The sequence below is a fragment of the Echeneis naucrates genome, chromosome 23 (assembly GCF_900963305.1).
Source record: "Echeneis naucrates chromosome 23, fEcheNa1.1, whole genome shotgun sequence".
NCBI classification, from domain to species: Eukaryota; Metazoa; Chordata; class Actinopteri; order Carangiformes; family Echeneidae; genus Echeneis; species Echeneis naucrates.
Window position 1 is genome coordinate 8,050,713 of NC_042533.1, and position 24,896 is coordinate 8,075,608.

The following is a 24,896-nucleotide window of genomic DNA, read 5'->3' on the forward strand; positions in this document are numbered from 1 at the left end:
GCCACATGACGATAACTGAGCCTCCTCCATGACAACTTCTTGAAGTCAATTTGTGAATACTACAGCTTTGTCCCAGTTCCAAACTCTATACTAATTCTAAGTAGGTTTTGAGTAAGTAGTTTAAAAGTGTGGAGAAATGAGGAGATATAAAAAAAAAAAAAAGTCAGCCTCGCGACATTTTTGTTTTTAGAGAGTGCTGTTGATGGACGGTATCAAACACAATGCGCATAGGAAGTACATAGGTAGAAAGTTTAAAAATTCAATTAAATGCAGGCAGTGGAGAGACTTCTCTGTAAAATTTTACAAAACTATAAGAAGTATTTAATGTTAAAATATTACTCTCTCTTTTCGAAGTCTAATTGGCAGTGGTAGCAGTTCAACTAATGTGTCAATTCCTGTTGGTATAGATGAGATAATCATGCTGATTTCTTGTTTACGAACAGTAAAATTGTATTCTGTGTACAGTTAGTATGGAGTTGGAACATGTAAGATATGGATGAAGGCTCAAGACTTTTTTTCGTCAGACAAAATGAACTAAATGTAGTTTTTGAAACTAGCCAAACACAGTTAAATGGAAAGGCTATGTTAATTAATACAAGTTTTTTAACTGAAGGCTAATAAACCAAATCTTGAACGTTTTGAGAAACCAGACCATTCTCACCGACATTATCAAACACAGACCAAAGAGGGAGGGCAAAAATATTCCCTCTTCTAGTTGATATTTAGTAAAAAGGGGACTAATAATGATTAATAAATACAAAATACAATAACAGATATGTGCACATTTTCGACATTATGAAATACCAGAATACTCTCAACATCTCTTCAAAATTCCATAGAAATTGTTTTTGCTCAAACCTCAACGGTCAGTTAGAAAACAAACACCATTTCAGAAGATAAATTATTATACAAAAAATTAAAAAAGAAAACATCCAACACCATAGTAATAATTTCTTTTTGGGTGCAAGTCCTGACACACAGACAGGAGTTTGTGTTTCTTGCAACTTTTACACCATAAAGGATAAAAAACAAAACATCTCAAAATAAAAATCTGATTTCTTCCTATATATATTTTTCAATGCATTGACACGGCGCTGTTGGTAACACAGATGATTTTTCTTCCCTTGTGTGAACAGGTCCTTGTGTGGCACTGCTGGAGACTGCTCTGGAGTCAGTGAAGAAGAAATGCAAGGCCAGTAAGTGCACTTTGGACACAGACATGTTGGGATGGATAGGGAATGAAGGGTATAAAGAAGAAGAAGAAGAAAAAAAAAAAGTTGCTCTATGAGAAAAGCAAAGAAGATGGAGAGCAATACAGAAAGAGAACGAGGGTCCTTATTTGTGGCGGTGAAAGAAAACTTAAGAGATTTATATATATGGGGGAAAAAAAAAAAAAAAAAGAGTCAAAGGTCAAGCGTGTGGGGGCAGATGAGGTGTTGTAGCCAGTAGATTCCTCCATTGAACTCCCAAATACAATCACAGGCCTCTGTCCTTGTTCACTCACCAAACATGGCAACCAGGAACATGGTCATTCTGTTTGCTTAAACAACAAACAAATAAGCTTCTCAAAAAACATTGTACAATGGTGATATTATTAACATTGCCTTAAAAACTTTTTTGAGGCAAATTCCCTTTTCAGAGGATAAGTTTTTGGATTCCACCGTATTGTTAAAAAAAAAAAAAAAAAAAAAAAAAAAAATCACACACACACACACACAAAAAAAAAAACCCCACAACCGCAGTGATCCACGGCAGCTTTCCATCAAAACGATCCATGACTAGAAATGGAAAGTGGAAGTGAACTGCCAGCTCAACTGCAAGCAGAGAATCCAGGGTCCTGATATCACAGTGGGTGTACTAGGCTGTCACTGGGTAAACTGGGGTGACATCGCAGAGATGAAACAGTCTGATTGGTGCTGTCAGTGGAAGAGTGGTGAGGTCAAAGGTCACAAACGGTGGTGGCCTGCACAGCTGCCCAATATTCTGTCCAAGAAACAGTTTCCTATCAGTGATGCAACTTGGCCTGTGGAGAGATGAGGACCGAGACAAATTAACTGGCTTTCATTTAGTATTATTTTGCAGAATATTAATCAATTTCTAAGACTAAAAAACAAACAAACAAAACAGGCAGCTAACCTTTTTATGCAAATAACACTGCTTTGTGTTTGTATACTATACAGCAAGTTCAGTTATTTTGAAAATGTATAATTTACGCACTTCTATTTGCTTAAGTTGAAATGAGAAAATGAAAAGGAACACCCTTCAATCTGCGTGACCCTATCCACTCTCAATGTTTATAAGTGCCACAGCTTAAACTGAAGTATGGGACCTCAATTTCTAAAAGACATTATAATTCTCATCTGTTGTATCCCCTGTGTTGGTAAATTAGATTAATGTTATCTTTGGTAGTGCAACATGACAAAAACAAACAAACAAAGAAACCTGTCTTGAACAGTGCTCAAAGAACAGCAACTTTTAGCTTGGTATCTATCTGAAGCAGTAAAGGCACAATGCAATTAATGCATCCATGGCACATCCACAACACTCTTTTTACAGCCTCACTAGTGAGATGGCTCCAGATGTATAAATGGTTAGTTAGAGTGTCCACCACATTGGTCACGACTTATATTATAAATCAATATTATATATATATAGATTATATTGATTATAGATATATTTGATCATGGACAAGCACATTAAATTAAGAAATGCATCAAAAGCCTGGGTACGTTATTAAGAGAAGCATGACATGACAGCTCAGATTTGAGCAGACCAAGTCACGTCATGGCTAGAGAGATAACAGGATGTGATGCCTACCTGTCTCGGGGACTCTGGCCCTGAAGCCAGTATCCCACCAATGTCATTTCCTTTCCCAAAGAGGCTCTCCCGTCCACCAGGCCTACTAAGCTTGCTGGCCTTCCCTCTGTAAGAGCTGGGACTCCTCCTCTTCCTCACTTCTGCTCCTCCCCCATAAGCCAGGGGTCCAGAGGGGGGAGCTAGAGGCTGATGAGGCGTGGAGGCAGGCTCCCTGCTTGGTGAGTAGAGTATACTGGTGGAGGAGCCAAGATTGCGACTGGAGTGGAGGAAAATTGACATGAATGAATGACATGAAGCCCCATTTCAACCTTCCCTGTACCCTAGGATTGATTATGACGAGAACAAAATTATTGCAGTGAATTTTACAGAGCTGTATATTTTAGAGGAAAGCCAAACACCTGTCATCACAGCCTTTGCACTGCTGGCACTATCCTCTCTGTTTACACACTGCTGTACTTTTAATGAATCACCCTCTCATGTGTTTCTCTGTATACTGTACTATGTTGTGTGCCGGGCTGAGCCTGTATTGTGTCGTTTGTAACCCTGGCTACCATAAAAATTTTGCTCATTAAGACTGTCTACACCATCTCAAATTTAATAAGCCTCTTTTCACCACGTTTAAATTAGTGTTAGGATGTCTTTGGTGTCTTTTCATACAAAATAAAATAACCACACAATAAAAAACTCTGGCATACAAAGATCAAGTTAATTTTCTGCTGCTGTTACAACCTACCTGCTCTGTAACCCATCAGATCTAGGTAGGCAATCTCCATCTTCGCTGCGCCAAACCTCGCTTCCCCCACGCCCAAGACCCTTTTTCCTGACTGAGGAGGCAGCTGTGCCCCCTGAACTTTGTACAGTTGAGTGAATGCTGTTGCCATTCCTCTTGTGATTATCCATAGATGAAAACAAGGAAGAAGCAGACGAAAGGGAGGGCATGTATGAAGAGCTTTTTCTCTTCTTAGATCCGACCACAGAGTCCTCCGTGTCTTTGGATGGGCAGCTGGCTTTATGGGTGCTATTACGGGCTTTACTCTGTGTCGAAGTAGTGGTGAGGGGTTGTGTGGCATCTCGCTGTATGCCGATTACCCCAGGTGAGGATGTGGACTGAGGGAAGGTAGCGGTGCAGGCGAGGGAGTTGGAGGGAGCTGTGACAGAGGTGACAGAGGGAGTCTGCTGTGAAGTGATGGAGGACGTACTGGAGGGAGAGAGGGATATGAGGCTCTCAGCTGCCAGTGGCACCTTCCTGGAACCCAAAGGGACAAGGTGTTTTAGGACTAATAAAGTTTTACCACTGCCAATATAAATCCAGAGTACTAAACCTTTATTACGAATCAATGCACTGTATTGTACTGAACAATGGTTTTCTGTGTTTGCACAGTCTTTAACCTTTTAGCTACTGCTCCTCCACCTATGATTTTATCAATATGATAAAAATCCTTACTTTCCTAAGGTAATACTATAATAACTATTCCTCAGTTTGTGATGTTCTCTGCATCTTTTGAACATCAAATGACTCCCTGTTTGATCACATTTACAGGTGATATAAATAAAAAAGATAATCTATCCAGTAAACCGTATAATGTATTTCCCCTTCAATCAAAGGTTTTGTCTTGAAACACCTTTTCTCATGTTTGCGTTAGCTCACATTCAGTAAATAAAATCTTTGTGAAAATGTTTGCCACCCATTTGATTTGCAGATACTTTCCTGCAAAATCATAAAACATTCACACAATTACTCCTATGCATATGGACTACAGATGCATTGCTAGCTCATTGTGTTTATTCACACATTTACTTATCAGGGAGACTGCTAACTCTAAGCATATTCAAAGAAAGTCAAATAGCCAACAGTGAACATTTAACGATGCTCACCTCCACATCTGGGCATTGAGGTGTTTCTCCACCATACTCTGGAGTGCCAGTCTCATCCTGTCCCATCGTCTGTCAAACACATAGTGGCCCCGTCCCATTAGCCTGCTTCTAAACACACAAAACTGGAGAGAGAAAAGAGGCGTAAGAATGGCAGGAAGTGTAAGAATGATAGAGGCAGAAGGGAAATAAGGTGAGCCATGGAGAAAAAGAGGAGAAGAACAGATGGAATGTAGAATGTAGATGGACAAGCGGCAGAACAGGAGGCAGACAGAAAAAAAAGAAAAAGAGAGGGAGGGATTAAGAGGTGGGCAGAGACAAAGCAGGAAGTGAAGTGAAAGAAATGTCAAATGACAGAAACAGAGATAGATGAAAAAAATAACTGATGACAAAGAGGTAAAAGAAAGATATAAAGATGGCCAATACTTGCAAGGAGCAATCTTCATTAGAACTTCAGACATGTGAAAACAACTAAACCGGACGTTTCTTCAAACTGGGGTGATAACTCCAAAGCAATGCTTCCTTTTAGTTTCAACTATTTATCCAGCTGTGGAACAGTGGGCAACTAATTTCACCTATAATTCTCCTTCCGATAACCTTTTCGACTTTATTAAGTTTTGAAACAAAAAAAAAAAAAAAAAAAAAAAACAACAAACAAACTTCCTATTGTGACATTTTAAGACAGAAGCTACAACATGCATTGTGGTCACCCGTTGGTAGGGTTTATGGAACTACACAAAGCTCACTAGTGAAAATCTATATGTTTGCATTAGTTGCTGTACAATACAAAGAGCATTTATTGATCACTGTGAAAGAATTAGGTATTTGGGATACTGCACGATTCTGACAACTTGTCAGTTATGACAAATTTTGAGGAAATCACTTTTCATGATACCTACCATAAAATCACAACTTCTTTACACTTTTTTGTACAGATGAAACAAAGAAAATGTAATAAGCTATTCCATGAGTGCTGGAAGAGATGATATGCAGCTTTTCAAAAACTTTGGTCATAGCCAGGCTAGCCCTTTTCCTGTCCCTCTTCATGCGAAGTTAGTTGCCTAGCTGAAATCTCAATTCCAAATGACATTAGCCTGAGAGACTAATGAGACCTTTTGTCTCTCAGGCAAGAAAGCAAATATATCCATTCCCCAAAATGTCAAACTGCTTATTCAAAAGCCACCATCTAAACTACACCGATTTCAATATAAAACTAATTCTGGATAAGAGTTACAGCTCAGGCTCAATACCAACAAATATAATTCCTTTAAAATGCTTTAAAAAGCTTTTAAAAGCCAACCTTGTGGGATGAAAGTCGTGTGAATTAGCTTTAAATATCCAGAGGACATGGACAATGAACATGCACGCCACCAGTTTTAGGACATACCCCTAAAGGCCGTGGATGGTGATTTGAGTAGTGAATGGTAGGTCTGTCACTGTCTTCTAGAGTCTCTGCGTCTCCCTCGTCACTAGAAAGTCGGCCGCCATCTCCTGCTGCCATTACCCAGCTGTGAGAGGACAGCTCCAGGTTAGGGGCGAGGCCAGGGACTGGGACTGACGGCAAAGGACTCGAGGTGGAAGTGGGAGATCCACTTGGAACCCTGGAAGGAGTATATAAGAGGAGTGGTGAAAAAAACCAAAGGTGAGGGGAAAAGGTTGAGGAAGTGGAGAGAAATGAGAATAACATGGAGAAAATTGGAACTTTAGCAATATCAGATAGCAAGAGAGAGACCCGAAGAAAGAAGGGACATTTGTATCAATAGAGGGGAGGGAAAAAATTATGAAAGAGGATGAAGAGTGGGAGATTAAGCATATATTGTAAGGAAAGACTGAAATACAAAGAAGAGGACATAGAAAGGAGTATTAAGGGCAGCGTGGAGGAGAAAGAAAGTCTGATGAACAGAATGACAGAAATCTCTTAAATGTTTTCCACATCAACAAAACTCTGAATAACTTCCTTCCTCAAACAGAGGATCATCTCCTAAATGGAAAGAGGAAATGAGTGACAAAGGCAGAGTAGACATCCTTTTACAATTGTTTCTCCTTCCTTGCACTCTTGTTTACAGCATCCCCTGGTGGGAAAAAAAATGAACAGAATGATTCCCCAAGTATTGGTCTTGGTTGAACATTACAGAGCAACTCCCTCATTACGATGCAAAATCAATCTTAAACTGTTCATTATAATTCTTCAATGTGTCCAAAATAACTAAATAAAAGCATAAATAAATAAAAATCTCATAAATATTTATTTTGTACATAAACAAACCTAAGCCTAAATAAGTCAAAGTCCATAAAGAAGTAGGATAAGAAGAAATCCAAATTCAGCAGAAAAACTTTAAAAATCTTCATTTTACACATGGGATTCTCAGATGCCAGGTTTGATTTCCTTTTAATAAGCAATGGTCAATTTTGTCACCAAACATTAATACGGACAGATGTTTTTAGGATAAAACATGTCAATGCTGTAAATGAGATTATTTTATTTGAACGACAGCATTAAGTGCCCCAGAGAAATACATCCAGAATTGGTTATTTTGTGGTTTAGGCTATTAGAGTTTATGGCCTCTTTCCCTCCATATACACATGCATGGTTAATAGTGTGTGTGTGTGTGTGTGTGTGTGTGTGTTCACGTGTGTGTTGTCCACTGTCAGACCTGGGTATGTGCGCATTTGCCAGCCGAAGCTTCAGCGTGGACAGAGGTCGTCCATTAGGGCATTGAGGCTTGCCGGGAATCTCTTGTGATGCAATGCTGTGGCCGCAGCCTTCCTTCCCCCCCTGGGCTCCGTCCCTGTCTTTCTCCTTTTCCCTTGCTCCATCCTTCTCCTTTGCTCGCCCCTTGTGTTCGGCTAGGAGGATGTCGAAATTTTTCCTTCGGCCAGGGACAGCTCGACGGTGTGTTAAAGAGTGAGTCTAATATAAACAGAAGAGCAAAATTAAGAAAGGTTAATTGAAATTTCAAAGCTGTCATTCTGGGACTTAAAGGTGATACATGGCAATTTAGAGTGAGAGCTTGTTAATGGGAGTATTGCTCTGTGACCCATACATGTTTTGGATCAAACTTGCTTCAACAAGGCAGATGGTGCACTCACAAGGACTTGAATAATGACTATTTGGTTTTAGGACTGGTTCCATAATCACTGTGCCATGCTGCTGTCCATGTCACACCACACTAACATGGGTAAATACTGCCTGTGCTTGGTAAGCTGGTCCACCCTTCCAGCTACTTTGGAGGGTAACCAGCTATTAAACATTTGGTTTTCCAACAGTTCTTGATAATGTGCTGAATTAATGGCATAAGCAAATAAAATGGCTTTTGGCAGGGAAAACGATTCAAATGCTCAGTCAAAGGTCATAGCAAGGGTAAGGGCCTCGTTAAATACTTTGAGGCCAGATAGATGCATCTTATTTTACTGTCATTAATTGTTTGACTGCTGAATAAGAATGTATCAGGTTACCAATTTAAAGCTGAGGAAGAAAAACAAGCCAAATGCCTGCACTTTGTCTTCATGCTCTTGAGAGACAAATACACTTAATTTCAGCACAGGCAAAGTCTAGTTCAAGGACAGTGTGACCTTGCTTTTACAACAGCTGCAAAGTAGAAATTGTGTTCCAGCAGGTGCAATTTGGAGTAAAAGGAGAAACTGAAGAAAATGTTGATGTTTTTATTCGCATGAGTAGAAAACTTTACATTTGCTAAGATGCCAGTGCCAAAATTAATAAAGATTAATCTCACAGTCATTTACAAATAAATGATTGATAAAACAATTCAACCCCATTGCCAGTAAAAGTTCCTCCTCTTGCAGCAGTGATGAAGAAGCGTCTCCATTACACAAAAGAAAATTATGTTATGACACCTCAAGTTTTTTTTTCTTGTTTTTTTTTTCTATTTTTTATACTTAACAGAGGTGAGATTCATTTCAGAAGGGAAAAAACGGTCCATTGTTCTGCCTGAAATAATTATTGCCAAATGATATCAGTATAAAACTAGGTTAAATAAGTTGCATCAACAAACTACATACATCTCTGGCTACTTAATAACCAGTTGGAAGCAATTAGTAAAGCTTGCTGGAGGTAATTTAAGGGCAGTGAAACAGATTATAACTGCTGAATGACATTGTAGCCTCGTCCAACATCTGTAATTATCTTATAAATGGAGGTGTGTAGGCCCTGAATGCTGAAGCAGTTAACCAAAATGAACTGAGAAATGTGTGCAAATTGCAGGTGTATCACAGACAGAAAGGGCCAGGGAGGCAAGCAGGGTCATAGCTGTGGTTGGAGCCCTACAGCACTGATGTTAGTGCACCCCTCAATATTTTTACTCTCATAAGCAAACAAAGCTGCTTTCCTGGTGAGTAAGCTTCAGACAGGAAGCAGGAAGAAGGGTCAGCAACCATTACTGTCTCCACAGAAATTATACAGAGGCGGAGAGCATGAGTGATCCCGTGTATATATATTTGTACGGGTGTGCTTGTTTGGGTTACCTTGCAGGTGAGAGACCGCGTGCAGGGTCGTTTAGTCTCTGGGTCTTGGACTCCACAGTGCTTGTTAGGATCAAACACTCTCCCTGGAAAGCATGCACACAAACACACACACACATTAAAGTGGTACAAAAAGACCATAATTCAGTTAAGTATCAAATCACATTCCCTGGGAGTGGAAATGTTATGAGTGGATTAATTTCTCTTTTCTGAGAGAGCAGTTCATGCAGACATCTGTCTGTTCACATATTCCTTTATTCAATCAATTATACAGTTGTGGGGCAGGTTAACATGTTTGTGACATTATGATCAATGCTTCCAGTATCAAACATGAACGATGTAAATCCCTTGTCCTGTGACCAATCAGAGAAAACTGGCAGCCTGAAAAGAGACAACTGTGACTGACAGACCAGGAAACGCTCTCTTGCATTAATAAACTGAATCTGGAAGAAAATGGTACCTGACTGTGAAAAGAAACCCTCAGCTTTTAAGACTGTTACTGTGCAGAGAACATCTCTGATGTTAAATTCCTATTATTTGGTAAAATTTCTCAGATACGAAGAATAGCAAAAAACAAGAGCAGGCAAGTAAAATTCCTTTAGTAAATATTTTTATAGTAACAATGGCTCAAATAAACTTTACTGATGTGAAAGACTGTTATAGTTTCATCTTTGGTTTCACTGCACAGTTTTTATATGAACCAGCTAAGCCAGTCTATTTAAAATGATGATTTTTCTGCATTCCAGACTCCATTATAAAGTCAGTGTAGTTGCTGAGTTTATAGCTTTCTCAGCTATTAAACTGGTTAATTAATTTCAGTTGATGTACTGAAATAACTATAAAAGTCAGACACAAAAAATAAGCTCAGACTTTACCAAACATCATTTTCTTTTTCAAAACATAAGAAAGAGAGATTTATTAATTTTGCTAAATAGTTCTCACAACTGACACAGACTGATGTCAGGCCTCTCAAACTAAAGTCTAAGTTTTCTGTTGGGCCTTAAATTGCAAAAGAGTTGCTTTGCAAAACAAATCCACACAAACAATCTGACCAACAACAACCTTTACTCAGCAGGTTATCTTAAACAGGTTTGTGCTGTCAGAGGGCTGTAATCTCATGCTGGCCTGTACTATAATCCCTGTAATCTTTTAATGTTTGAAGAGTGAAATGATGGCTTCAATGGATATGGGCGGATGTACGACAGCAACATGCTCTTAGGAATAAACAAACTCGTATGCTCACAAGTTCACACACTAAATTAGAGAAGTTGAAAACTAAGCGAGGAAGACGGCTGGTGAGAGCACATTCTGAAGGAAGCCACTGACGGGAAAGGGAAACCAAATGACAGAAAGCTCAAGAGCCAGATAAGTGTGGAACAAGACTACAATGAGCAATATGAAAGTGTGACAGAAAAATTAGGACAGAATAGTATACAGTGTGTGTGTGTGTGTGTGTGTGTGAGACAGAAGAGGAGGTCAAAGCAGTAAATGGAGAGTGAGGATTAAAAAAAACAAACAAGAAAAAAAAAAAAAAACAAGAGACACAGGAGGTGGGGAAAATCTCAAGAAGACACACAGCTTTTTGGCAGCGGGAGCTCATGAATTAGAGGGTGTAAATCAGAGGCTTGAGCACAGAGAGACAAAACACAAATGAAGAGAAAAATGAGCAGTATGAGGAGGAGAAGATGTTGAAAAGCTGGATAGAGAGACATGGACACCCTGAAGCATCCACCACAAATCTATGAAACGTCATTCTTTAACACACTTTCACATCTCTTAGTTAGAAATAACCACACAATTAACTTGCATACATCGATTTTAATTGGAGTGAGGTTTGGAAGTTAGAATGAGACATAAAACAGTCGTGGACTGTGGAAGAGAGTGTGAAAAAAGAGAAAAAAGAAGAAAAAATATAAATATCAAGAGAATATTGAAAGAATGGCAAAAACAAGTTTTTTGTTTGTTTTTTTTTTAACTGTAGAGGTGTGTTTCTCTTTTCAAAAAAGTCTCACCCTATCACTGTCCATTCTGCCGCCTATCATTTAGGCTTGGCGCTCTCTAAAGGATTCAGAGATAAGAAATAGTGAGCGTGTGTGCTTGTGTGAATGTATGCATACATGCATCAACATGGGAAATCTTATATAATGCGGAGGAAAGTAATTAGTGTGGTAAAGGCAGAGATATTTAACTCCACTAGCACATGAATGTCAACAGGCCAAAAGATTTAAAGTCTGTGACCTCTAATTTGAAGAATCAAAGTTGATGGCCCCACACCAATCATGAAAACAAAGGTAGGAAAAAAGAATTAATTATTAAATCCTCTCTACTTCTTTAGCCTCCAACTGCTCCCAATAAGCAGCAGTAGTGTGCAGTCTCGAATGGTCTCTGAACTAACCTGAGAGTCTTTTGTGTGACCTGGAGGAAGCCTTAATCCCATTCTGGTGCTTCTTTTCTACTGTCTGCAGTGACAATGATGATGATGACGATGACGACGATGATGATGGCATAGCGCCTGATCGGTGAGAGGGTGAAGGGGATGGGGAAGGTTTCCGGTCCAGTGGGGAGGGAGAGGGTGTAGATGACGGGCGTCTGTCCAGCGGAGAACGTGCCAAGCTTGGTCGTCCGTCTAGAGAGGACGGAGGCGTGATGGACCGCGGCGTAGATGGCACGCTGGTGCCACGACCGTTCGTGAGCTTTTCACTGGCCCGTTGGGAGGCTGGGGGGGTCAGGGATGGAGGTTTGAGGGAGGAAGGGAAAGAAGTGGAAGAGGACAAGGATGAGGTGGAGAGGCGCACATGCGAAGCCGAGTCAGTTCGGCTGAGGCAAGGCATCTTCTCCAGACTTACAACTGGAAGCGATAAGCTGGAGACAAGAAGGAAGACAGAGAGCAGTTAGGTGACTGAATAAATGTTACAGGAGAAGTGCCTTGCATAACAAAAGAAGATGACCAACCATGTCTTGTTCCGTGCTCCCTTTGGTGGATAGACTGCAAGTGGCGCCTTGCTGAAGCGGGAGTGAGGGTAATCTTTAGGGACCCTGAAGGCCAGGGTGTCCCCAGGACTGGGAGCTGCAGCAGGAGCCACAGCGGGTGCTTTGGGCTTCATGGGGAGCAGGGGACTCCTGGAGGGGACAGGGGAGCTGTGCTGCTTCTCTGAAACAGGTTACAAACAAAATAGAAACAAATACCTCTAAAACACACAGTTGGCAGGTCAAAATCACACAATCATGTGTTACCTAGTGGCTACTTTTTATTGGTGGGTAATTTTTAATTGGGCTGTTCTTTTTAACTGATTTTCATCCACCTTTCAGCATCTAATCTGGTTTAAACTGTATTGAAGAGTTACATTTGCAAAAACCTGTTCTTTCTTTTAGGTGCTAGATGGTTATGTTGTGCAGAGGAAAACATATTTACAAAACAGCTTCTATGTTTTTGCAAAAAAGAATGAAGTATTTACAAATCCTTGAAGTGTACTTTTCTCTAATTAGCAGCTTTCCTGGCACCATATGAAGTGTCCTTGTGTAATGAACTCCACCAATCTGTTACCATGTGAAATTCACTCAAGAACGAACAGTTATAAATAACTTTTGCCCCAGATCTGATCAGAATACACAAGTGAAAGGAAGTTATGACACATCGGGAAATATGGAGGGGACTAAATCACAACACTGTGAGGAGAGAGTGGGAGAGGAAAGGAACAAACACTTACGGTTTTTGCTATGCATGTCTTTGCAGGGGATGGGTGGGGAGGGAATGTGGGGGTGTGGTCCAGGGCTGTCTGTCTCTCTCTGTCTGTCTGTCTCACAGGGAAACTACACCCCAGCTACCTGAATGGAGACAGAACGGTGAGGATTTCGTAAACACAAAGAAACAAAGTTGGGACACACTGAACATGGTCAGTCAGTATTTTGGACTACTATTAAGGATTTTAGAAATTAGATGTAATGTCACCTACTACTTAAGGAGTAAAACATCTGAAAGATCTAGCTGATAAATTGGTGAACTCTTTTCTGTTGTGGAGGATCAGACCAGTGGTTGCAGGTAGATTTCATGTCTATATATATATATTAAGCGTACAGTGCATTCAGATGAAATCTTTATACAGATTGTATACAATAGCACATGTATGCTCTTGCAAAGGTATGATTATCAAATATCCAATAGCTATTATTTAAAACTCAATTATCTAAGAGTATATTTTTCAGGCCCTGCCTGTACTTGACAAAATGTGATATGTATGTGTATATATGTGTGATATGTATATGTAAACCAACTTCAAGTTAAAAACCAATGAAACACATGTGTTATATGTACACAGGCACACCGGACACAGTGTCAGGCTGTCTAAAACCAGAAAATAAAAACTACTGGCCAAGGCAGTAGTGATGTCATAATTAAGACATTAAGCTGCATTAGGGATTGTACAGTATGTGTATGTAAGTGTGTCAAAGGCTGAGCGATCCTATTAATGACTGTAGTAGCTGATAACAACGCTCCATTTGAACAGAAGAGCAGAGCGACTGTTTTTTCAGAATGCTTGAGTGCACAAGAAAGTGTGCTGCAGGTGACTGGGACAGTTTGTTTACAAATTGTGTAAAGTGTGTCTGTGTGTATTGAGGGGATTAGCCACATCATGCATTTATATAATAGGTGTGTGTAGGTATGATAGCATGTGATGACCCCACTACATCAGCTGTGATGCTTTATGTGTGTGTGTTTTTTTTTTTTATTGTGAAGTGTAGGCTCCAATATGTAGTGCTGTATGTATGCAATAGTGCTAGGCAGGAGCACAATTTGTGTATGTGAGCATGTGAGGCAGGTGTGTAAATAGGCCAGTGGAAGTAGAAGACCGGTGAGGCAGCTGTATTCAGAGTAGCAAGATCAAAGTCCAAAGCTGCATTCAGAGATATGCAGTAATATATTTCACACATTAAATGAGATATTATTGTATACAGTCTATTGGACACAAAAGCAATGGAAATGCAAAAATTAAAAGGCAGACAGAGCAAAAAGCTCATGTTCTGACTGGATGTTTAATTTTATAACATTTATAACTGCTAACATAATTAAATGCATCTTAAATTATTGGCAAACAAAAATGATTTACATTTACAATCTGTATATCTACTGACAGATGCACAATAACTGAACTTAATGTCCCATCTAAACAGATGTCATCCAGTGAGTAAGGAGTCAGTTGGGAGCAAGCTAACTGTACTAATTTACAATACATGGTCGAATTCCTAGGCAAGGTCACTAAGCCACTCAACCACAAGGGCACCCTCACTACTACGCTCTCTACTCTCCTGCCTGCCTGTCGTTATGGCAATGCTGAGAGCCCAGCTGGCTGCCAATTGGCTGCTGATTCATCCTGTGGGTGGAGCTACTGCACAGTGAGGAAGTGAAGCTCTCAGAGCTTGGCTGGATTTGTTTACATAGAGAGAGCAGCAGTACACATATTAAGAGTGAGACCCAAAAAAAAAAAAAAAAAAAACCCCAAGAAAAGAAACATCTATGTAGATCAACAGACACCCAGTTTAAATCAACATTAGGTCAAAAAATAAACACTAAGCAGAGAAAACGGCAACATATTAGAAGAACTGAACTTAGTGCAGGGTTTGCTGGTGTTGAAATTATGTTTGCATGGTGTTAGAGTTGTTTTGAGTTTTTGCCTCTATAGTTATGCAATATTATGTGAAAAATGTTCAATGCCTTGCATTTGCAGGGCAAAGAAGAGCCATGCTATACAGTAGCTGCTGGCATTTTAATTAGCCTGAGTCTCTACACGGTGGTTTGCACACAATCAAGCTGCATTAAAAATATCACAACAGTGAAAAAAGCAACACCACCAGCACAGGAAACTAACTAGAACTGTTGTGGTTAATGGCAAAACCTTCCAGCAAGAGCAACATCATGTAACAGCTACACCACAGCCAGGTCACACAGGCTTTTACAACAACAAGCTCATGACACTAACATGCTGAGCAGCTCAAACACTTATTAAGTCAGAGCGGAATGAAAATGAAAAGGATTTTATTTTGACCTGCCTCAGACCTCAATTAATCCACCACTACTGAAAAAAGTTGGAGGGTGAGCAAAGAGAGTGACAGACATTCCTCCGACAGCAACAACATACATCAGGATGGGAGATCAGCAAGGGAGAGCTTAGGAGATGCGACTTACGGCTGTGAAGAGAGAAAAATCATAGCAGATGACAGAACTAGCGGGAAGACACTGTATTACCTGAATATGCCACATAAAGCTGATTTACCCAAACAATGAGCTTCAAGAGTGTGACTTTGACAAGCCAAAAGAAAAAAAAAAAAATCTAATCATTATCTCTAAATGTTACCTCTAGTTTGTCATGGTGCGTAGGGCAGGAAAGTGCTAACATGATGTGCTCTTTGATATAAATAGATTTTAATTATACTGCCCCTCATAAAACACTGAAATGCGACTTTTAACAGGACATAATCAGACAAACTTCTGTACGCTTTGAAGTTCAGACACAAAAACAACTTTTCTGCAAAATTTCTTTACAAGCTCATTGCAAAGAGTGTGGTAGTAACACTGCCATCATGAGGGATTTATTTGATCTCCCACCAAGGACACTAATGGTAAGAATATAAATGCCAGCCTTCTATATGGAGATGTAAATAAACAAATCCATTACACTCAGCCCATATCCAATATAAAAAATACCTCAAACAAAGCATGTATTAAACCTAGCTTAAAGTTATGACCAGACTTTTTCACATACAAGCTGAGCAGCAAACTGGGCATGTAAAACAGGGAACCACTAACCCCTGAGGCAACCAATTGTGCGTGTCTGTGCAAGTGTGTGCATGCATGCATTTCTGTATATGTAAAGCCCCAGTGCTGATTCTGTGCACAGGTCAAGCATGAAGGCATATCCCATGATGGATATATGCACAAATACAAGGCCAAATGCTGCCTGGGGTCACAAGATGTAAAGTAGAATACCCAGCAGGGATACAACGGTGCGTCACTTGAGAGGATACTATAGTGGCATGATGGGATATGCAATAAACGGAGGAAATGCATAAAACATCATGACAAAAAGTTGACAGGGTCAGTTCCAAAAGGCAACCCATTCAACAGAGGTCAAGAGGAGCATTTTTCATTCCATGAAAGAGAGTTAGCGTTCTTATAATGCTTCAAATTCAGGAGTGAAGGCAATGAATCAACTAGAGCAGGGTGAAAATACAACTTCTAGGTCACTGCACTACTGTTAAAATGTCTGTAGCCATAAAAATATGAGATGAAATAACATGAAAACAAATCAACAACTTTTTCAACTAGGCCACTACAAGGGCTCCTCATCATATTGTGGCCTCAGGATTCGTTTGTTTTACTTGGAGCTCTCAGGAGTGTCCCACTGTTGAATGTGTGTGTGTGTGTGTGTCTGTTTTAGACCTGTTGTTACCCGACTTTGTGTGCATGTCAGCAAGCAGAAATGCAGCCAACAAAAGAGAGGGCGGGGGGTGGGGGTGGCAAAAGTAGGGACAAAAAAAAAAAAAAAACAGCAGCTGCCAGGAGTTTGTGTATGTGTGTGTGCCTCACAACACTACTGACCTCTTTCTGCTGAGAAACAGAAAGTGAGAATGTCTATGCATGCATCTCCTCTGGCCTCTCTCTCCAGGAGAAGCAGTATTCGTGTCTCTGTGTGTGTTCATTAACTGTGATCATGTGTCCATTGCAGACCCCCACCCCACCCCCGCTCTCCCAAACAGACGGCTCAGGGTGGTGCACGTGCCACCAACAGAAGGAAGCAGCAGCTCGCGGGCAGGGGAGAGCGCACTCAGTGGAGCCACAATCAAAAACAAACAAGAGGTAGACAGACAGGGCAAATGACCAATGAGAGCTGGTTTTTCTTGTGCTTCCATACCTACAACAAACACGCTTAAGAATGACTAGACACTGCAGAGTTGTCACATTTTTCCTTTTCCAGAATCAGTATCCGTTTTAACTGCCAAGTATTTGTACACACACAAGGAATTTGACTCAGGTTTATAAAAATCCATACTTTTGCTACTTTGATGAGTTTACATTTAATGTATGCAATGACAACAGATAGCTGCTGAAGATCACAGTCTCCATAGCAACATATGTCCAACACATGTAAAAGGCATAAACAGATTAACATAGATGTGAAAATCATTGGCTTTTCAGGCTTTCTAACAACCTTTCAAATGAACAACCCTGTGTAACAACTCAGCAAAGCAGCCATGTGTTTAAAATGTGGGTATAAACTTTCATTTTTAAAAATCAGCCAATGATATCTTATATTTGGTTGTACATCTTTAAAGAGCATGGTGTGTTTCTTAAGAAAAATCTATTTATAATGAAAGCAGTGAAGCATTGTCTAAGGGAAAGAGGGCCTTTTATACAGGTATTTATTAGAGAAAAAGGCTTATGCACAATGCTACATCTCATTGATTATTCTGTAAATTATTTAGTGTTTTTCAGCTCTTGTGAGACTTCTGGCTATTTTAGTGTGTAAGGTATTTGCTTATGTGGGTGAAGAGAAATTGATGTTTTTAAGTCAATTGCAGGAATAAATACAAATTATTGCACTGATCTAATTGGCTTTGTAGGTGTATGTATGTGGATGATAATGCTTACTCTGCTTATGTGACAACTGAAGACACATCAAGATGTGAGTGTGTATCTTACTGAGGTGTACGACTATGGCCTGAGAAGGAACTGCATGTGTCTTACCGTAGTGTGTGAGTATGCCCTGAGGAGTGACAACCTTATTGCAGACATGGCAGACAACAAGAGAAAAATCCTCCATTGTTGGAAACTGACCATAGACGAACATCTCTGAAATAGACATAAAAGAGAAATTTTGTAAAGGAGAGCTAATACTAGGGAGAAGACAAGACAGAGCTGTCCTTATGAGATTAATACAACAGTTATCTTTTCTGTCCTTAAGAGGTAAGGTTACCTGACAAATTCATAATAAATGCAATATGCAATAATGCAATATATGCAATAGTTGGCTTTGTTTTCTTGACTGACATCAGCGTCAGAAGTGAAAAATTGCCTATACTGATGTATTCAAATGTCTTGGTTTACTTAACAAAGTCCAATATTATCTGAATCTGCGAGTAGGCTTGAGCATGAGGTATACAAATCTGGTCATGACAGAATAAACACACCGCTCTGTACCTCAAATTTACACGACAAGTGCCCTGCTAGGGGTGGGAGGTCAAGGCAAAAGATCACAAGGTCATAACTATTTTAGACACACAGCCTATTGCTTCAACGAACGGTCCAACTGAAAAATTATTTTCAAAGGTGGGCACTCATGCTTTTTTCTTAGTTCATACGAGGTTACTTATTTATGAGGTGCTATATGTTGTCCTGCAGTTTTTGTTCCTTGGAAAGCAACTGAAGTTACACTACATTACAATGATGCACCCTGTGTTAGGCAACTGAAAAGTGGATTATGTCTTATTATCTACGACCTATCACTGCCACATTACCCACCTCCAACAGATGTCTATACAAGATAAAAAAAAACAAAACAAAACTGTATAACAACTGAAGAGTAATGACACTGAACCAAAGCTAGAACGCTACAGTATTGATCAAGGCAGTAAAATAAACTTGATAGTAGCATGAAAAACAAGCATGATCGAGTAAAACTGATTAGTACATTGCTCCCTATCAGTTTTTGAGCAGCTGCACTGAGGCAGTTAAAATTACGATGCTTTGCCAAGTTCACCTTGTCAATAAGGAAGGAATTATTTCCCTCTCACTTTCCAGGCCCAACCTTTTCTATATAACCTCCATGATTAAAGCCACAATTCCAACTTTCCAATTCCTGTGTTTGCTGACCAAAAACTGCTTTTCCTTCACGAGCAAATAAACTGCCTCAAAAGCAAACATTGCTTTTGAGGCTTAACTGAAGCTGGTGTGAACACTACAACACTGAAAATTTGAAAGGTGTAGCTGAATTTCCAAAAACTATTCTTTTAATGGTGTCATAGGAGTAAACATGGTAAAGATTGATAACATCTTAATCTAACCAATTATGCGGTATCTAGAAACAGCTGCTGGCAGGTTAACACTGTCTGGTAAGTGGTTTCAGTTCAAAGAACATCACTCTAGTTTGTGTCTTTCCTGCCACACTCTCTGAAGAAATTGGTATATTTTAATAAACTATCAACAAAGTCCAGCCATAATTTTTTTAAAATCTGATGGGAAAATACTGCTCTGGCAACATTGCAAATCCCAAGGTTTACAGTACCAGAAAAAACTTAACTGGGAGAACTGAAAAAAAGAAGCAAGAATGCAATTTCCTCTGTATCTGCCAAGCCAAATGCAAACAAAGTCCAATGCTTATTTCTGCAGCGCGCGTGCATGGTTGCGTGTGTGTGTGTGTGTGTGTGTGTGTGTGTGTGTGTGTGTGTGTGTGTACTCATCTCAATGCAACTGCCAGAGCCTGCCAAATGACTGACAGGAGAAATGAACTACAAAATTAATCTCACTCACTGGTGAATAAGCATGTTTGGATCTCTTAAAACAATCTATCACTGGACATGGATTAGTTTTAGAAAAGTAAATCAACTTCCCAATGGCAAATTAACATTTTAAAGTGACTTAAACAAGCTTGCTTGTAAACAAGAGCTCAACAGCAGCAACAGTTGACCTGAGAAGAAAATAACAGTGATGCGGGTTGTATCACACCAAAGTGATAATGCAAACAATGTAACTAATGCAACAACAAATAATTGGCCTGGAATCAGTCCATTCACACAATATCTTGAAACTAGGTTTGACATTTCACCATAGTGTTACTGAAACACAATTCCAAGGAACAGCTAGCAGCTTCAACTGAAGTTTATTTTTTGAATGGGCACAGCAGATAATTATTTGAGCTGCAGCAAAATGTCTGATAAAGTAAACAACAGCAACTAGCTGGCAGCTAATGTTGCAGAACCCAGACTACAAGCTCAACAAGTCTCTCCTTTGTTTAAAAAAAAAACAAAAACCCAGATATAAATCTGACTTCGACCGACATTTAGAAATTTTATGGTTCCAGGATTCTGCTTAGAGATAGCCACAGGCCCTTTGGAGAAAGCCAGACCTTAGGTGAGTGCACAAAAAAGGTTATTTTGAAAATGTTGTAAATAATGAGTACAGTTAAGACAGCATGTCATAAGGGCAACCACTTTGACCTACAACTCCCTCATAATTGTACTGTTACATAAAGTTTCAGCTTGTCAAGGGGCTTTTCCTTTTACAATGTTATCATGGTCAGAATCCCATGATCATCATTGTGGTCATTTTGGCTCAATATAAAAACCAGGCTCAAATCTGAACACCTGCCAGGGAAACGATTACATGGCACCAGTATGAAAGAAGCATTAAAAATGGTTTCACTGACAGATCATGGACACAGACTATTCCAATCTAACATTTATAACAACAAATACATTATTGTACGTGCTTCATTTTGTCACATATTGATCTCACTTAAAAGTATGCTTTAATTCTGACACCACAGGATGGTCTGTAGGGCAGGACTAATATTTTAAGTATAGATGAAAGATGTTTATAGATTTTTTTTTTTTTTTTTTGCTACTTGATAAATAATTTTGTCTTTAAGATGGTAAAAATATTTGTTTCATTTACAATGCTCTAAGGTCAAACACAAAAAGATTACCACACCAAGTTTACCACAAAGTAAGATGAAGAAAAACTGCTCATATTTCTTTATGCAACCGTATTCCATGGTTGATGGGCCAATGTGACTGATTTCAGCACAAACTATTTAATGCAGACAGCAGTGCCCCATTTAGTGAATGACTAATTTCGAGTTGCCTGCTATATAACAAGTTATTTTTCTAACCTTCATCAGAGCAAAAAGAACATGTACTGCCAGCAGGATTCTGCCAAAGCCTGCACAATGTGGTATGTTCCCTTGTGTCTGATGCATCCTGCACTTAAGTGCATTTCTTCTCCACACATCCAGCACATTTCTAATCGCTATCTTCATCACACTCATGTCTATGGCTCAACTAAATTGATAATTTTTAATGACACACTCAAAACTGGGCTAACAGTAACTGATTCAGTAAGAACTAACCACTAATATATTAGGATGTTGGCACAGATTCCCATTCCTAAAGACAGTAGTAAACATACAAATAGCAGCAGCTTATTTCTAGTGTGATAATGACAGTGGCTGCAAGTCAAGTCAGGGTAAGTTGCTGTTGGCTGTCATCTCTGCTTTGCATGTGTGTGTGAAAGTGAGAAAGAGATATAGCTATCAATCATGGCGCACATTACACACCAATACTGTTAACCAAACCTCCCCATATACAAATACACTATGTTGCCAAAAGTATTCGCTCACCTGTCTTGACTCAGATATGAGTCAAAAAATCTCTTGCTATGGCACCAACTTTGTGGGAACAGTTTGGAGATGGCCTCTTCCTGTTCCAACATGACTGTGCACCAGTGCACAAAGCAAAGTCCATAAAGACATAGATGAGAGAGTTTGGTGTGGATCAACTTGACTGGCCTGACTTAAAGTCCTGACTTCAACCTGATAGGGATGTATTAGAGCAGAGACTGGGAGCCAGGCCTTTGGTCCAACATCAGTGTGTGACCTCACAAATGCATTGCTTGAAAAATGATCAAAAATTCCCATAAACACACTCCTAAACCTTTTGGAAAGCCTTCCTAGAAGAGTAGAAGCTGTTATAGCTGCAAAGGGTGGACAGACATCATATTAAACCCTATGGATTAAGAATGGGATGTCACTTGTATTCATATGCGAGTTAAGGCAGGTGAGCGAATACTTTTGGCAACATAGTGTATGTATGCGTGCCAGGGTGTAAAGTCTGCATAGCATTTAATATTTGGCTCTTCAAGGATTCATGCTCCTTTCTGTAAGATACAAACCTATAAATAAAGCACTTAAGCCATGCTTCCCTGTGTGTTTATTAGGTTTGCAGGTGTCTCAGTATGTGTGTGCATACTCTCAGCAGGCCTTCTAGTCATAATGCCAGCAGATCAGCAATTCTGGTAACACAGCTTCAGTCTGACAGTGGAGGAAGATGAGGAGTGAGTGTGCGTCACAGGGCTGTGGTCGGTATTTGACCATTCAATGAGGAGAGTTTCCCTGGCTCTGTGTATATGTCAGCATGCTCTACGCGGGCAGCAGCACGCTCAAACTTTCAGGGATGACACATGCTCCTTTGGGTATTTATATGTGGTGGGGTGTGGAGGAACTCCTCTGGCTCTGTCCCTGGTTCGTTGGAGGGGGTGGAGTCACCCACCCATTGCTTTGTGGCATCACATAATCCCTTCTGCATAAATTTACAAGTGATACATTTGATTTTCTCATTCATTTTTGAGCAAAAGCCCCATGTACAAATCAAATAGGAGACTAAATAAGACATACTACTTTTCTGCACAAGAGCTGGATATGTAGGAAAAGTTCATTTTCAACAGGCTGTGAATTATGACTAAAATATACCAAAACACCTTCCAGGACAAGCACTTTTGAGCTGTTGATAATCTATAATTTCACCATAGATAATAAAACTGACCGTCCAGAATCCCCCCTGGGAAATAATTTTTACTTGACAGTATGATGGAGCAGTATAGAAAAAGAATCTTCTTCTCACAGTGACACTTAGGCAGAGCTAGGTTTTCGAAACCCAGCCTCTAAAAGCCTTGACAAGTAATAGAAAAGCTTTCCTTTTAACCACCAGCCATCTGAAGATGCATTGAAATGTTTCCCCACCCACTAAAGTCATTCGTAGTTAATACACTTGCTCCATATTTGCCTTTTTATATGTTCTGTATTCGAGGCATTTCTGCCACTTGTAGACTCTACGTGGAAATTAAATGTTAACTCTTTAACATGATCAATTAAGCATTCCCAGTGAATGTATCAAATACTGTCTGATTTCAGCTTCTGAAATGTGAGGTTGCTTTTTTCTTCCATATGATTTGAAAAACGTAATTTTTTTTCCTCTCCTTCTAGCAGTCCTTCTATTTCCTTGGTTTCTGTGAAAATATTAGTAATTACTGTCATTTTTCACAGATTCCTCTGCAAAGCAAATACTCATAAACGTCAACCTAAAACCACAGGATATATATACAATGCTGCAGATTTATTTTTACAGCAGGACGTGTTGACCCTTTTTCCTAGAAGATGTTTTCTATGTAAGTATATATTTAAAAAGCATTAATGTGGCAGCAGAGATGGGACACTCATCCTGGTTGCCTTGTTGCCGCAGAGCATGAGCACCAAAACAATAACAAACCACCAACCTTCAGCCTGGCCGTTTCCTGCCTGCTGGCGGAAACTTTCTTACCTCGTTTTCGGAGCTTCGCGGCTTCACCGGGGCAGGAAAGCTGTCCGTCGCATTTATCCAATGGCGGGTCTGCGTCTGAATGAACGAAAAGAGCCTCTTTACAAACACCGAGACGGATTCACAACAAACTTTGGGGCCACGCGTGGAGCCACGCTGCTGCTCGCTACCTGCTTAGCATTTAGCTCGCTAGCGCCCGAGCCGCCTTCCTAAATGAAGCGGAGCTGTCAAAGCTAACAAACTTACAGCTGGACAGTAGAGGAGGGAGGGGGGGCGGCCGCCGCACGCACCGACGGCACGAGCTCTGCACGGTAAGGGCCCGTTTTTACCCGCCTCGCCCGTTAATCCCGGTAACGATGCATCCGGCTGGGAATTGATTTTTTTTTTTTTTTGACAGTTACTTTTGCTGCCGCTTTGACAGACCCTGCATGGTGTCGGAGGGAGCTTATTCAACTCAATCACAGACAGTTGGAGCACGCACTTCCCGACAGTTTGTCCGCAAAAACAACAACGTTACCGACGTGCGAACTTACTGTCAACAAAACGTAATTTAGCCGCACTGACGAAGGAGGACCAAGGCTCGCAAAGGAAGGTATCCGGACTTGGTATTTGGCGATCCAGTGTCGCCATTGCTCTTCCTTCTTGTTGCTTTGCTCAGAGCCGTTTTTCCTCCCCTCTCTCTCTCTCTCTCTCTCTCTCTCTCTCTCTCTCTCCCCTTCGCACGCATCAGGCGAAAAACGAAAGAACGAGATATGCTGACGTCAGAGTCGGTGATTTCCGGCTCCGCTCGGCTTCAGTCGGAGGGTTTTAAAGGTTGAGCCATGGAGGGAGGCGACCTAGGGAGCTTTACACGAGTGCAAAAGTTCAGTCTGCTACCACAACCCGAAGTCAGATCACATTGCATTGGAAAGCATACGAGATTACATATTATTTTGTTATATTTAGTTAGAAAACGAAAGCCACCCTGATTCTCTTATGCAACTATTTGTTCAATATTGGCTCGTGCAATAAGCCTTCTATAGTTGGCAATATAAAAGTAGTCTTTTTTATATTATATTCTGTTTGAAATTACGCTTTTTTCAAACAGTTTTACAATAAAAGCCTATATGTGGTCTGATCACATTTATCCACACACTTCTGTGCTCCTTCAATTTTTGCACGTTGATGCTAGAAACATTTGAAATAGAGTCCTATTTTAACCCAGAAACATGTAGTGTCAGAATATGTCTTCTCTCTGCATTACCATTGATAACAATTGATTGTGACTTTTGAAAGAGGTCAGAGCTATGAATAACCTCAGATTGTATTGGATGGTTAGAGCTGCATGACTGCAACCACTGAGTCATTACTGAGTTTTGGAGCAGGCT

General features: G+C 40.1%; 1 protein-coding gene across 3 annotated transcripts; it reads right to left on the reverse strand.

Moving 5' to 3' along the window:
* Positions 1-1,394: 1,394 nt before the first annotated feature.
* Positions 1,395-24,208, reverse strand: atxn7l1 (ataxin 7-like 1). Of its 3 annotated transcripts, none has more exons than XM_029495374.1 (13): positions 24,063-24,208; positions 23,533-23,607; positions 17,909-18,013; positions 12,876-12,993; positions 12,121-12,319; positions 11,564-12,030; positions 9,172-9,254; positions 7,344-7,600; positions 6,077-6,290; positions 4,693-4,814; positions 3,551-4,063; positions 2,818-3,073; positions 1,395-2,023 (listed from the first exon to the last, which is right to left on the reverse strand). In XM_029495374.1, exons 4-13 carry the CDS (start codon positions 12,889-12,891, stop codon positions 2,006-2,008), a joined length of 2,145 nt encoding a protein of 714 aa, XP_029351234.1. In that variant the 5' UTR covers positions 12,892-12,993; positions 17,909-18,013; positions 23,533-23,607; positions 24,063-24,208; the 3' UTR covers positions 1,395-2,005. The 3 variants fall into 3 exon arrangements, with proteins under 3 accessions (XP_029351234.1, XP_029351235.1, XP_029351236.1); XM_029495375.1 differs by having other exon boundaries at positions 23,776-24,208; XM_029495376.1 differs by lacking the exon at positions 17,909-18,013.
* Between the last annotated feature and the right edge of the window lie 688 nt (positions 24,209-24,896).